Source organism: Pituophis catenifer, unplaced genomic scaffold (assembly GCF_029215685.1).
Source record: "Pituophis catenifer annectens isolate HBS135680 unplaced genomic scaffold, rPitCat1.0.hap2 SCAF_15, whole genome shotgun sequence".
In the NCBI taxonomy this organism is placed as follows: Eukaryota; Metazoa; Chordata; class Lepidosauria; order Squamata; family Colubridae; genus Pituophis; species Pituophis catenifer.
Genome location: NW_027256895.1, coordinates 2605650 through 2619384, shown reverse-complemented (window position 1 = coordinate 2619384; position 13735 = coordinate 2605650). Strand labels below are relative to the sequence as shown.

Sequence of the window (13735 nt, the reverse complement as noted above, 5' to 3'; positions counted from 1 at the left end):
TCGCTTTCACCGCCCATAACGGCAGCAAACCGCTTTTCCCGCCTAAAGAGAGCGCGCGAGCAAGGGAGCAGCGGAGGGCGTGTCCTCGTCTCCGCGCGCCCCGCTCCTGATTGGATAACAAGAGGTGGGGGGGCGCGGCTCGGTCTCCGCGCGCGCCTCTCCTCATTGGATGGAGCGTTCAGAGGCGTGGCTCGGGAGGGCTCCACGCGACTATATAAGTAGGGGCAGCGGGCGAGCGCGTTCGGCCAGCGTCGGCGGGAGAAGGAGAAAGAGGGGGGAAGATGGCGGAGGAGGTCGAGAGCGAAGGGGCGTCGGAGCTGGAGTGCGGCATCTGCTGCATGCCTTACGACCGCTGCGGGCGCGCGCCCCGGCGGCTGGGCGGCGCGCGCGGCTCCTGGAAGCCCTCGCGCTGCCGGCACGTCATCTGCAGCGCCTGCGTCTGCCAGCTGGCGCGCGAGGGCTGGTGGGAGGAGGTCACGTGCCCCTACTGCCGGGCCGTCACCTCCCTCCGCGAGCGGGGGAACCCGCTGGCGGCCGGCGTGAGGCGAAGCAGCGGCGGCTGGAGGCGCCGCCTGGTCCTGCCGCCTATCGACGCCGAGCTCTGGCAGCGGGTCGTGCTCCGGGAGAGGGAACGGGAGCAGGCCGGCCGCGTGGAGCGCTTAGCCGGCGACGACGACGAAGAAGACCTCGAAGAAGAGGAGGAGGAGCAAGAGAGCGGCGAGGACGTGCAATGGCGCCCCTGGCGGACGCTGAAGAAACTCCTCAAGGGAGGCGGCCAAGCGCATGCGCGGAACGGGAGAGGGCGGAGCCGCGGCGGCTCCGGCTCCAGGTGGCGGAGGCGGCAACCAATCAACCGTGAGTGTCCTTCCCGCGAGGCATGATGGGGATTGAAGTCCCAGAGACAGACTCCAGCCTATTCCTGCTTTATTGGGAGGGAGGGGGGAATAGGAATTGATTGACAGGTTGGGATGGGGGGAGGACGCGTGTTTTGGGGAGGGTCGTGACCTCAATAGCCCACCCCTCTCCCTCCCACTTGTTTTAAGCCCTCCAACCTGGCTTGCCCCCCCCAACTCTGCTGAATTTGGCTCCATGTTAACCAGGATTGTGTGCAGCTACCAGGTTTACCCAGCCAACAAACCACTTTAAGACCTGTGGACTTCAACTCCCAGAATTCCCCTGGCAGCCACATGGGGTAACTTCCTTAATAGATGGAGGGTATGCAGTAAGCGTAATATATCTTGACTTCAGTAAAAGGGGGGGGGAAGAGCTGGCTGGGGAATTCTGGGAGTTGAAGTCTTAAATCAGGGGTCTATAACCTTGGTCACTTTAAGACCGGTGGACTTCGACTCCCAGAATTCCCCAGCCAGCTTTTTTTTTTTCTACCCACTTTGCTGAAGTCAAAGATATATTATGTCAACCGCATTCCCACCGTCTATTATAAAGTTATCCAAGGTACTCTGGCCATATTTGTCCTTGTCCTATTATCCATGCTGAATTCTGGGAAACCTTTGCCGGCTGGGGAATTCTGGGAGTTAAAGTCCACTGGTCTTAAAAAAAAAAAAAAGTGGCCAAGTTTTGGAGATTCCTGCCTGAAAAGCGATGGGGGCTGAAAGTTCAGCTGTTGTGGGCCATGCAGAGAGAAGCCCTTGAGGCTCGAGAGAAGTTCGCTGTGGATGGGCTCCAGCACGAGTCGGAAGGCAAAACCTCTGGTCCCCAGGGCCCGACCCAGATTGGATGTTGAAACATTATCCTTCGCACAGTAACAGAGTTGGAAGGGACCTTGGAGGTCATCTAGTCCAACCCCTTGAATCCCTAGTACAGGAAGAGACCTGTACTAGGGATTCGAACTGCCGACCTTTCCGATTGACAAGCTCAGTGTCTTAGCTGCTGAGCCACCTAGTCGGATAGGTGGGAGATGTGTAGATCTGCTTTCGTTCATGAAAACACCTTAACTCGGGTGTTAAGGAAGCTCAGGATTGGGAAAAAGGCTCCTTGGGGTCCCTAGGCAGGTTTGGGGAGGGTGGGGTTTTCATCACATTCAAAACAGTTGAAGGCAGAGGGGATCCTGGGTAGCCACCCTGGAACGAACGGGTGGGATGAAATGCCTCAAGGCGGTGGGAGACCCTCCATTGTGACAAGTGCATGAATTCAGTTAAGGTTTATTAACTTTATATGCCGCCGGTCTCGACATTTCAGTGCTGAGCATGTCAATTATAATTGAGGATTGTAAGCTGCCCACAGTTCCTTGAAATGAGGCGGAGGCCTGTAAATTTAAATTTAGTTTGTGTTGGCGAGCATCATTAAAACCTGCTTTATCTAATCTTTTCTCTCTCTCTGTGTATATATATATATATAGTCTATAAATCAAATTTGTATTTGCTGATAAAGAAATATCAGCAAATATAAATTTGATACAAAATAGTTTGTCGTGAATATATATAGTGAGTGTATTTCTAAACTGGCAATCCCTGTCAAAGGGGGGCTCTGTAAAATATAATCGATAAATAAAATGTACATTAAAATTTAAAAAATTAGGGATAAAAATTTTGAAACGATAGAATGACGAGACATAAGGGGGAGAGAAATTCTAAGATGGCCATTTAATGTTGGGATTATTACAGGTGCGGAAGGGAGCAGCCATTACAACGGTTACTTGGTCCTCTGCCCCCACACACAAGGTCATAATTTTTGACCCCTTTGTGGAAGGCCAAGAGATGGGCCTTTCCTCATTTGTGGGGCAGGACATTCCACAAAGTTTTGGTAGGGGGGGGAGAAGTAGCAGAGATGGTTCTCATCCTACCAGAGACCCACCTGTTGAAATTTTCCCCTCCAGGTTTATTCCAATTCTCTCAAGCCACCATCCAAACTCTTGTCATTGCATTTCTTCTGTCTATTCTTCCCTTCTGACTATACATCCATGTTTCCCTCTCGGAGTTTCACATGTTTTATAAATGGTCCTGAATGTATCAAGCCTCCACCTTAGCAGCATCAAGCAGGAGATGAAGATGATTCAGTTAGCTTTTCCGTGTATTTTTTAATTCTTGAGTCACCAATTCTAAATAAGTACTTTTATTTAACACATGCAATGCTTGGGTTTTAATTAAAGTATTCTAGGGTGCTGGGTATTTAGATCCGTGTCCTGCTTTTTAATCGTCAGGGGTGATTCACAAACTCGCAATGAGCTGCACGCTTTGGAAGCGGCCTGCATCTCTTAAGCAGAATGCCTTAAGCAGGATGCCTCTCCTTAAAAAAAAAAAAAAACCCTTTGAGTTACAACATCAAAACAAGCATTCCTGACTTTTAAGCAAGCTGTTGAAAATTGGGCTGTCCCCCCCCCAAAAAAAACAACACATCTGGAGTGGTGGTCTCAGCTGTAATGAGAGGTAGTCGGCCTGAAATGTAATTATGGATTAGGTGGACACATTTTAGTGAATTTGTAGTGATCAAATATGAGAGTTGCTTAGTTTTGTGACTGATGTGGCTTAGGGCCGGGGTACTTATGAGACTGCCTTCTGCCACCAATAGCCTCCCACCGGCCAGTACGCTCGCACAGAGTGGGCCTCCTCAGGGTGCCGTCCGCCAGACAATGTCGGCTGACGACTCCCAGGGGGAGAGCCTTCTCTGTGGCGGCGCCCACCCTCTGGAACAACCTCCCCCCAGAGATACATACAATAACAGACCTCCGGATTTTTCGTCGGGCCCTGAAAACCCATTTATTTCAACTAGCTGGGCTGGCTTGAGTTAAATTTTAAATTGATTTTAAATTGGGTTGTTTTAATTTACGGCCAAAATATTTAATTATTTTAAACTGCTTTTAAATTTTGTATGTACTGTTTTTTACTTTGGCTGTTCACCGCCCTGAGTCCTATTTGGAGAAGGGCGGTATAGAAATAGGAACAAATAAAATAAATAACAAATAAGATAAAAGCCATAAAGCTTTTTGCTGCTCTTTTATCCCATCTCGGTAACCGTGACTGATGTCAGGGGTAAAGTGATAAAAAGCTACTCGGTGGAACAACTTGCCTCCAGAAGTTGTGAACGTTCCAGTTTTTAAAGAAAAGATTTGTCTGAAATGATAGAGTTTCCTGCCTGTGCAGGGGGTTGGACTAGAAGACCTCCAAAGGTCCCTTCCAACTCTGTTATTCTATTCCTATTCCCATTCCGTTCTTATTCTAAACAAGACTGCGGTGAAAAGGCAAGGAATGGAGGCTCCCTTCTGCTTTCAGTTTGACAGCAAACATTTGTCCAATAAGGGAAAATATGTGTAGCTCAGGGTTGAAATGAGGGGTCCTGGGTGCTCTCTGAGCTTGGTTCTTTTCTTGCAGACATTTCACAACCAAACTAGGCAACATCATCAGTGCGCGGCAAGAAAACAACCAAGCTCAGAGAGAACACCACAAAAAACTTTTCCAAAAGGAAAGCAACTCTCGTTCTCCCAGGCCAGAGTCAACTACTCTCTCTCTTGGCCAGTTAGTTGCAACTGTTTTATGAAAACCTGTCAGTCCCATTAGACAATTCAGTGCTTTGTGTTGTATAAAGACACAAGTGTCTGTCTTTAACTTTACAACTGGGCCCAAAATCCACTTCTTCCCAGTCAGAAACTGCCCATCTCCTCCTCTTTAAGTGCCAGAACAATCACTCCATTTGTCCAATTTGTAATTGTTATCCTTTGTTTTGATTTCTGCATTTGGTGGGTGTTTTTTTAATGGGGAAATTAACTTGACAATGAAAGGGGCCTGGAGATAAAGAAAGGCTGTTCCTATGCAAGCAATTCTTTGGGAGCTAAAGAGATTTTCCATGTATATTTATTTGAGAGAGATTTGGTTTAACAGGTTAAATCAGGGAAGCGCGGTTAAGCATCCGTTTTGGAGCTGGAAACCTGGCATCTCCGGAGTTTAGAAAGGCATTCAGTGCCAGGAATTGAGCATTTGATGGAGGTGGACCAAGATGAGGGTTTTGACTGAATCGTTTAAAAAAAGTATATACATGTTTTCTGCAAAATTCAGAATTTAAACGCCTAGCTTTCGAATGCAAAGCAGGCTTACTACTACTACTTCTCTGCTAATATCAGTCGTTCTCTCTTGTCTCCCACAGCCTACGGTCCTGAGACGAAGGACTTGGCCCTCGTGACTTGCTACGTCATCTGAAAAGGCAACGGTCACTATGCACGGAGGAACTACTTTGTGGTCAGTTGCATCGAGGGGACCGGCTACCTGGGGAAGGTAGCAGTGCCCTCTCCATTTCACATAGATACGGCAGTCTGTTGTCTTTTTGCGTTCCCAATGGGGGCAGTGTTGACAAGAAGCATGGACCGAAATAATTTTGCCCCTTCTCACTGGGAAATGCAGAAGTTGCAGCAAAGGGAAAGAATTCTATAACCAGCCACGTTTTGTGAGAAGGTATTTCCTTCAAGGAAATCGTCTTAAAAGAGCTGATTTTTTTAAAAAAAATTATTCTTCAAAGATATTAAATGTGTTCCTGGACACGATTCTGTGGAAGTGCTTCTCCCTCGGATACCCTGGCAAAATGATAACAATCCACGTGACTAAAAAAATAATAATATATTAATTTTTATACGACTTGATACGGGTCATTGATTCCTTGGAGAAGTAGAAGAAAGGAGTACTTGGGCGATCGGTTACCATCCTTGTTTACGGTGTTTTTTGTTCTTTTTCTTCCAATCTGAGAGGCTTGAAATATTTTGCACGGCATCTTTCCAACCTGCAGAGAACACGAAGTACGTTTAAAACATATTAATTGTTGCCTCTGGAACGATGGTACAATGGGCCTTTTGCCCCTGAAGTAGAATGGACGTTTTTGTTAGTTAATTTTATTTATTTCTCTGGTTGGATTGGAACCTTCTTCGCATCCATAGACCTGGAATGGAAAAAAAAAATGAGAAGCCATCAAATCTGACTTAGGAGCATCTCTGGTCCATAGAAGGAGGAAACTTGACCTTTTTGAGCTTGTTTAGTTTCTTAGATGAGGAATTGAAATGAAATAGGCCTGAAGTAAGAACAGCTCCCGCGAAAATAACTTCATTTTCGAAGACAAATGTACCCTTGTGATTGTTTTCGACAAGGTCACTCCGGGTTGTGTCTTTTGTCAGGATAATCTTTTTCTTTGGTTGCACGGCTGGAAAACGGTCCTTTTATTGCCCCCCTACGTTAAGAGTTTGCCTCTGGAGACAGAGAGATCGTGTGAGATCTTGTGACCTTGTTGAGTTTCAAATGCTTGTATCTATATATCATTTTTTTTTTAAAAAAGGAATCCATTTCTGTGAAATGTGTTTGAAGGCCTTCCTAACTTCATATTTATATTCTTGCTTTCGTCGTTTGGCAGCTGTTAAGTTATTTGATGTTAAAATAAAAGACGTAGGATTTTAAAGCTTTGCTGGTGACATGATTGGCGAGGGATTCCCTCCGCAGGTAGAAACACACCGCCAGCCGGCGTTGTGGTTTCCATAGTTGGCATCGATAAAATTCCCCCAGGCCACGTGCCACGATGGGTCCCTCCTCTATTTTTTAACGACGGGTGAAGAAAGGAACTGGAAGAATTTTGGAATGCCGTCTTCCTGCAGCTTCGAGTTTTGATTCAGCTGGAATTCGGTCCCTGATTTCTCCATAGAAAAGATTGCTCCAAGCTTCCTCCGATCATATCCTGTTTGTTCACCGCTCTGGACCTATAATCTTCCCCAGCCTCGCGTGACCTTACCTGCAACAAAGATGCTGCTTTGGATGGACGTGTGTGGGAGGTCACTGAATCACTCGACGCGAAGACGACACCCTGGCCCTGGGGCTTTGCGACGGGCCACTTTTTGCACGGCGGGATGTGTGACTCAAGCGTTTGGAGGCCAAAAAAAGAGCCTCTCGTTTCCAAACTGCCAATTGGGGAAAACGCCTTGGGGGGGTGGGAGGAAGCTAATTGGACAGTCAGCCCCCAGTTTTCGTCGAGGGGGAGGGGGAACCCGGAAGCTTCCAGATTTCTGAAGAAGAGTCATGGAAATTGACAATTTGGGTAGAAATAGGGGCCGAGGAACATGTCGTAAGAGCAGCTATTCCTATTTCCTGTGCTTGCAATTAGTTGTACATCTCGTTCAGATGGAAACTTTTACAGCGATTAATCTGGGCTGTGGCCGTAGGTCACACTTCACCACGTTCAACCAGTTTTCCCTGCTAATTGGTTTTTTTAATTGCCACAATAGGCTGGCCCATAATGTGCTACATAATAGGCAGTTCTTGACTTACGACTGGTTGCTTGCTTATTGTTACAAGAGACCAAAAAAAGTACTTGTGACTTTTTTTGAAGTTTTTTTAAAGCCTCCCCAAGTCATGTGACGGTAACCGTTTAAGGAAATTTATATCGTCACCTAACTTGCTCTCGGTGATGCTGGAAGAGAAACCCAATATAAAAACCTTAAAAAGCAACGATGGCGCCATCCCACTCTGGAGTCTCCAGGCCTTGCAGGGAGAGGATGTTCCACAGGGAGGGCGCCACCACGGAGAAGTTCCTCCTCCTGGGTCCCACCAGATGGCCCTCAAGAGAGGGGACCGCTAACAATCCCCTGTCTCCCTGCTCTGGGAAATAGATGGAACCGGGAAAAGATGGTCCTTCAAATAACAGGGAGGGAGCTACCACAGAGATAGCCCTTCTTCTTGGTCCCACCAGATGGGTCTCCTTAAGAGACGGGACCCATAACATCTCCCCACTCTGATAGGCCTGGTAGATTGTGATGACCCTGGGCACAGCACAGAGATAACACAAGCAGCTGGCAGTTCAAACTGTCCCTTTATTGCTCCAAATTTCCCCAATACTCCCACGTTTCTGGCCAGTCCCCAGAACAAAGTGATGACAGGCACACACACAAACCTCCAGCAGCCTCTGGCTGCAAATAGTCCAGCCCAGCACTGTGTACAACCAAGGCTGCACAGCAAGAAATCCAGCAGGGCAAATCAAGGCGTTCAGGGGAAAGCAAAGGATCCAGTTAATTAGTCCAGAAAGAACGCGCAAGGACTCTTGGAAAGTTCAAACGTCGGCACTCAACGCTTCAGGGACTCGGTGTTTGTTCTTGACAAATGCCCCTTCCCCCACAACGTCTCATTCCCCAGGTGTGCCTCGTTAAGCCTCGTTCCCCAGGTGTGCCTTGTGAAGAGGGTTGGGGCACTCTCCTCCTGTGTAGCCTGCTCAGTCTGCGCTGTTCTCGGCTTCTCTCCACTCTCCTTGCTCGAGGATCAGGAAAGAGGTGGTCCTTCCTCATCGCCTGAGCTCTGCCTCGTGTTCCTCCCTGTCTACAAACTGTCCTAATCCTGAAATGTCTTGGCCTGACTGGCCCTGCCCTTCCCCATTTTCCTCAGGTTCCAGCTCGTCTCCCCACTCCCCTCCCCAGCAGATTCAGGCTGATGGGGGCATGACAGTTCTTCAAGTAACAGGGAGGGAGCCACCATGGAGTTTAGGCCCTCCTTCTCGGTCCCACCAGATGGACCTCCTCAAGAGAGGGAATCCCCTAACATCCCCCGCCTCCCTGCTCTGCTGGATCACAAATGTCCCTGGGAAAAGGGGGTCCTTCCAATAAGTACATTTGCAGTATCCTATGGGAACTCTTGAAGTCCATCTGTCTTAAAAAGTCGCCGATCTTTGAGAAACGCCGCCAGGGACCCCAACGGCTAGACCTGAACAAGCTTGTTCCTTCGCCCCCCATAACCAACTGCATCTTTATTTGCACCCCTCCCAATTTTGGGGCCGGAAAAAAAAAAGATTGGGACAGAACTAAAATGCCTCTGCGTGGTGTGCATTCGTTTGTGTGTCTGTGTGTGTTCACCCTAGACAGAAGAGGCCGGCGCGACTGGGCTTTTATGTAGCCAAGGAAACAGTGCCTTTATTCTGCAAGATTTAAACAAGAAGTGACTCGAAATTCGGCAACCCGTCGTGGAGTGCAGGTTGGCCTCTCCCCCCCCCATTTCCTCCCCCCCCAAAAAAACCGGCTTGCTTTCACAGGGGGAGGGTGGGCGAAGGGGAGAAACGGGCCTGCCCTCCCAAAGCGGGGGCATATCTGGGCAGACTCCCCCAAAGTTCTGGCTGGAGAGGTAGGGGAGGGGGGCTCCCCAAACAGACCGTGGTTGGGGAGGAGGGTCTCTGCGTTCTCCCCGTCCCACGGGGAGACAGGCCCAAAAGGGGGGGGGGAAGGGGATTAAACATACAGCATGAGTGTGTATACATTATATATATATTCATATTTATAAGAGTCCCTTTGCAGTGCTTCTCGAAAGTTTCGACACCGGGTAGGGGGACAGCAGAGACCCCCCCCCTAATAGCAGGCTGCCCCCCTCCCTTGTCCAAGCCCCACGCGGCCTGGATCCTAGCTCTTTTTAAGTTGGTCCCCGTCCCGGAACCACGAGCCGGGGATACAAACCAGCTCGGTCCTGAGTACCTCTTGGTCAGTCTTAAGTCCGCCGGGGATGGCTTTCCAGGTGTGGCCAGCCGCTGCTCCCCCCCAACAGCAAGAAGGGGAGGGGCTCAGGAGGAGGAATTCAAATCCGAGGCAGGGCAGGCCCCAAAGCCAGTCACATAATCCGGAAATCAAAAAGGAGAGGCTTGGAGGGCCCCTGGGGCAGAGGCCGGGCTGGCGCAGGCAAGGGGGGCCCAGCGGGCAGGTGTGCCCATCCGCCCCCCCCCCCCTCAGTCATCTATGCAAATCACCTCCCCGCTTTTGGCTTCTTTCTTCTCCAAGCCTTCGCCTTCCTTCTCCTTCTTCACAATCACGGGGGGCCCATTGGCTGCAATGAGAGTTGTGGGGTGGGTTAGAGAGAGAGAGAGAAAGAGAAAAGAAAGGGAGAAAGAAGGAAAAAGAAAGAGAAGGGGGCAAAGGGAGAAAGAGCAAAGGCAGAGGTTCTATCCAGTAGTGGAAGCCACTCTTGCCTTCGCTACTGGTTTGGAATCGGGAGCTTGGTAATTCAGATCGGTCTGCCCCAAGACATTTATTTATACATATATATATATTAGATTTTATATCCTGCCTTTATTACCGGTAGTCCTCGACTTACAATCTTTCATTTAGTGACCGTTGGAAGTTACAACGGCACTGTAAAAAGGGACTTGGGACCGTTTCTCAGACTTACGACCGTTGCAGCCATTCCCTGGGTTACGTGATCAAAATTTGGATGCTTGGCAACGATGGTTGCAACATCCCAGGATCACTTGATCCCCTTTTGTGACCTGACAACTAAAGTTCACAGATTCACTTAACAAATATCAGTCATAAAATAGGGCAAAATTCACTTAAATGTTTTGCTTTAGCAACAGAAATGTTGGGCTCAATGGTGGTCGTAAGTCGAGGACTACCAGTATTGATTACATTTTTATCCTGCCTTTATTACAGATAGTCCTCGACTTACAACCGTTTGTTTAGTGACCGTTCCAAGTTACAACAGCACTGGGAAAAAAAAATGACTTACGATCGTTTCTCACACCTAGGACTGTACAGCCATCCCCACGGTCCTAGGACCGCAATTCAGACCATTTGACAACTGACTCGTATTTATGACAGTCGCAGGGTCACCAGGTCCCCTTTGGACAAGCAATGTCAATGGGGAAGCCAGATTCATTTAACGACCGTGTCTCTAACTTAATTGCAGTGATGTTACGTAACACCTCTGATCAGGAAGCTGGTAAAATGGGGCAGAACTCACTTAACGACTGTCTTGCTTAGGAAATGGAAATTTTGGACTCCCTGGTGGCCATAAATCAAGGATTTCCTTCCAGCATACGATATTTGGGTGTTTTTATAACTCTCGGGTTTTTTGTGCAACCCCCCCCCCCCGACTCCCAAGCCTGCCCCTTCACCCCTACCCCCAACTGACCTGTTATGAAGGAGCCGGTTGGCATTTGGCTGTAGTTGGCCCCCAAGGTGGGCAGGCCCCCGCCAGGGGTGGCGCCGAAGGAGACCCCAAAACTAGGTGGGGTGGCGTAGGGTCCCGGAGGGAAGGCCTGGGAAAGAAAGAAAAAAAAAGGAAGGAAGGGAGAAAACTCCTTAGCTATCCAAAGTCTCTGTCTTACGAAATGAGCGGCAAACACGTTTAAAAAATAAAGTAAAATAAAATAATACAATGAATTTTAAGTTCCGATCGCCCTGGGGGTGAAAAACCAGCGGAAAGGGACCGGAGTTCAAAACCAGAAAAAGGGACTCCCCCCCCCCCCCGCCCCCAACCATCCTCCCCGGTCCACCAGCTGCAGAGGCAGAAAAACAGATGCACCAATATAAAATTGTTACATACAAAATACAGAATAGCAGAGTTGGAAGGGTCCTTGGAGGTCTTCTAGTCCAACCCCCCTGCCTGGGCAGGAAACCCTACACCACTTCCGACAAATAGTTATCCAACCTCTTCTTAAAAACTTCCAGCGTTGGAGCATTCACAAAAGGGGATAGGTCATGGTTGAACTCGGGGAGGGGGAATCCTTGGTGGTCTCTGAGCCGGGTGCTTTCCTTTGAAGACCTCTCATGGCCCAACTAGGGAACATCATCAGTTCTGCTTAAATTCAACAGAATTTAAGTTCTGCTAGAGAGAAGTGGGGTTTGTGAAAAGGAGGAGGACCGTGGGGTCCTTGGTGATCTCTGAGCGGGTTGTTTTCTTGCAGACATTTCATGACCCAACTAGGGAACATCAGAAGTGCAAAACCAGGGGTGAAATGCTCCTGGTTCGGACCGGATCGCCCGATCCAGTAGCGATGGAGGCGGGTGGTTCGGAGAACCGGTAGCAAAAATCCCTGCCCGCCCCCACCATACCCAGCTGAGCTGCGCAATCATCAGAGGCTTTTTAAAAAAAAAATTTAAAAGCATTTTTTCTACAACCTCTTCGGCCGAAAAAATGCTTTTAAACGTTAAAAAAAAAAAGCCTCATGATCGCATGGCTCAGCTGGGATCGTCAAAGGCTTTTAAAAGCATTTTTTCTACAACCACTTCAGAGATTGTAGAAAAAATGCTTTTAAAAGCCTCTGACGATCCCAGCTGAGTTGCCTGATCGGCAGAGGCTTTTAAAAGAAAAAAAAAGCCTCTGACGATCAGGCAACTCAGCTGGAATCGTCAGAACCTTTTGAAAGCATTTTTTTTACAACCTCTTCGCTGAAGAGTTTGTAGAAAAAATGGTTTTAAAAGAAAGGCCACGCCCACCCAATCACATTACCCCTTCCCCACCAAGCCACGCCCACAAAACCAGTAGTAACAAATTTGAGATTTCACCACTGTGCAAAACCCCTTTGAGCACTGATGAGGTTACCTAGTTGCAAGAAAACCGCCAAGCTCAGAGACCACCAAGGACCCCACAAAACGAGGAGATATCACGATGTGGACACGCCGTCTGCTAATTTCAGGGGGGAACGGAGGTTGGGGGGTGGGGAGAGGAGGGGTGGAGAGAGAGAGAGAGAGAGAGAGAGAGCAGGAAGGTTGGCATTTTACCGGAACGGTCTGAGTTTCGTTCCCCTTGCTTGCTAAGCGGCTCAGGATGCTGCGCTCGGACATCTGGAGCCGGGCAGCGATCGGAGGGATGCGGGAAAGCGTAGCCGGCAGGCGAGTCACGTCGGCCTTCATGTCGCTGAGCAGCTCCTCCAGCTGGTTCAGCACTGGCCCAGCCGCCCAAAAGAAGAAGCAGGAGAAGAAGAAGAAGAAGAGATAGAAGAGAAAGCAAAATCCATCAGATGACTTTTCCTGGCTGGCTACGCTCCCTGGAGAACAGCCTTCCCAATTTCAAATCAGAATAGAGCTGGAAGAGGGGATCTCGGAGGTCCTCTAGTCCAACCCCCTCCCATCCCATTTCAGACAAACGGTTGTCTATAGTGTCTCTTCCAGTGTTGGAGCTCCCACAACTTCTAGAGGCAGGCAGTTCCACTGATTAAATCTCAAGTTAGCAAGTTCTATATTCTATAGAAGGGACCTTGGAGGTCTTCTAGTCCAGCCCCTTACTCTCAGGAAGGAGATCCTATCCCGTTCCAGACAAATGACCGTCCAGTCTCTTCTCAAGGGCCTCTAAGTCCCTGGCTAATTTTTTTTCCTGCCAGCTGTTCTGGCTGAACCCAAAAGCCCATCGTCCACCAAGGTATGGAATGCCCCAAAAAGCAGGAGATACAGGCAGTCCTCGACTTAACGACCGCTAAAAATTTCCATTTGCTCAGTGAGACACCTGTTGAGCATGTTTTGCCCCATTGTACCACCTTCCTTGACAACGGTTGTTAAGTGAATCACTGCAGTTGTTCAATTAGGGAACGCGGTCGTTAAGCCGAATCCGGCTTCCCCGATTTGACTTTGCTCGTCGCGTGAGGCCGGGACGCTGCAACCGTCATAAATGTGAGTCGGTTGGCAAGCGTCTTGAATTTTGATCGCGTGAGCCTGGGGAAACGCCGCAACGGTCGTTAAGCGTGAAAAACAGTCCCTTTTCTCAGTGACGTCGTAGCTTCGAACCGTCACTAAATGGACTGTTGTAAGTCAAGGACTACCTGTAATTTTATTCGAAGAGAATTCAAGGCCTCAAAAGCTAAAACTCGGGCGATACTCACGTGATAACTGGTGAAATTGACGAGAGAAATGCACTAGAATTTTATGCAGCCGCTGATATGTATCTATATATTCAGATAGATACGTGTGTATATGTTGTGTTTGTGTGCCTGTTTGTATACATATATATATATATATATATACACACATACATACATATAGAGTCGTGCAGTGGCCTAGAGGTGGAGCTCTCGC

General features: G+C 48.6%; 2 protein-coding genes across 2 annotated transcripts in view; one reads left to right on the top strand and one right to left on the bottom strand.

The window, feature by feature from the left end:
• Positions 1-281: 281 nt before the first annotated feature.
• Positions 282-6387, top strand: RNF227 (ring finger protein 227). The gene is made up of 2 exons (XM_070954355.1): positions 282-855; positions 5095-6387. The coding sequence occupies exons 1-2, from the start codon at positions 282-284 to the stop codon at positions 5145-5147; spliced, it is 627 nt and encodes a 208-aa protein (XP_070810456.1). The 3' UTR covers positions 5148-6387.
• Positions 6388-8848: 2461 nt separating this feature from the next.
• Positions 8849-13735, bottom strand: part of CHD3 (chromodomain helicase DNA binding protein 3) — a 122735-nt gene continuing 117848 nt past the window's right edge. The window contains exons 38-40 of the mRNA XM_070954356.1: positions 12449-12612; positions 10857-10983; positions 8849-9773 (exon numbers count right to left, since the gene is read on the bottom strand). Coding sequence (XP_070810457.1) covers positions 9676-9773; positions 10857-10983; positions 12449-12612 — 389 coding nt within the window. The 3' untranslated portion in view covers positions 8849-9675. The remainder of the gene's footprint in view (positions 9774-10856; positions 10984-12448; positions 12613-13735) is intronic.

Coding starts and splice junctions, on each gene's coding strand:
- RNF227 (XM_070954355.1), top strand. CDS start 282: ATGGCGGAGGAGGTCGAGAGCGAAGGGGCGTCGGAGCTGGAGTGCGGC. Junction 856..5,094: donor GAGGCGGCAACCAATCAACC/GTGAGTGTCCTT, acceptor TGTCTCCCACAG/CCTACGGTCCTGAGACGAAG.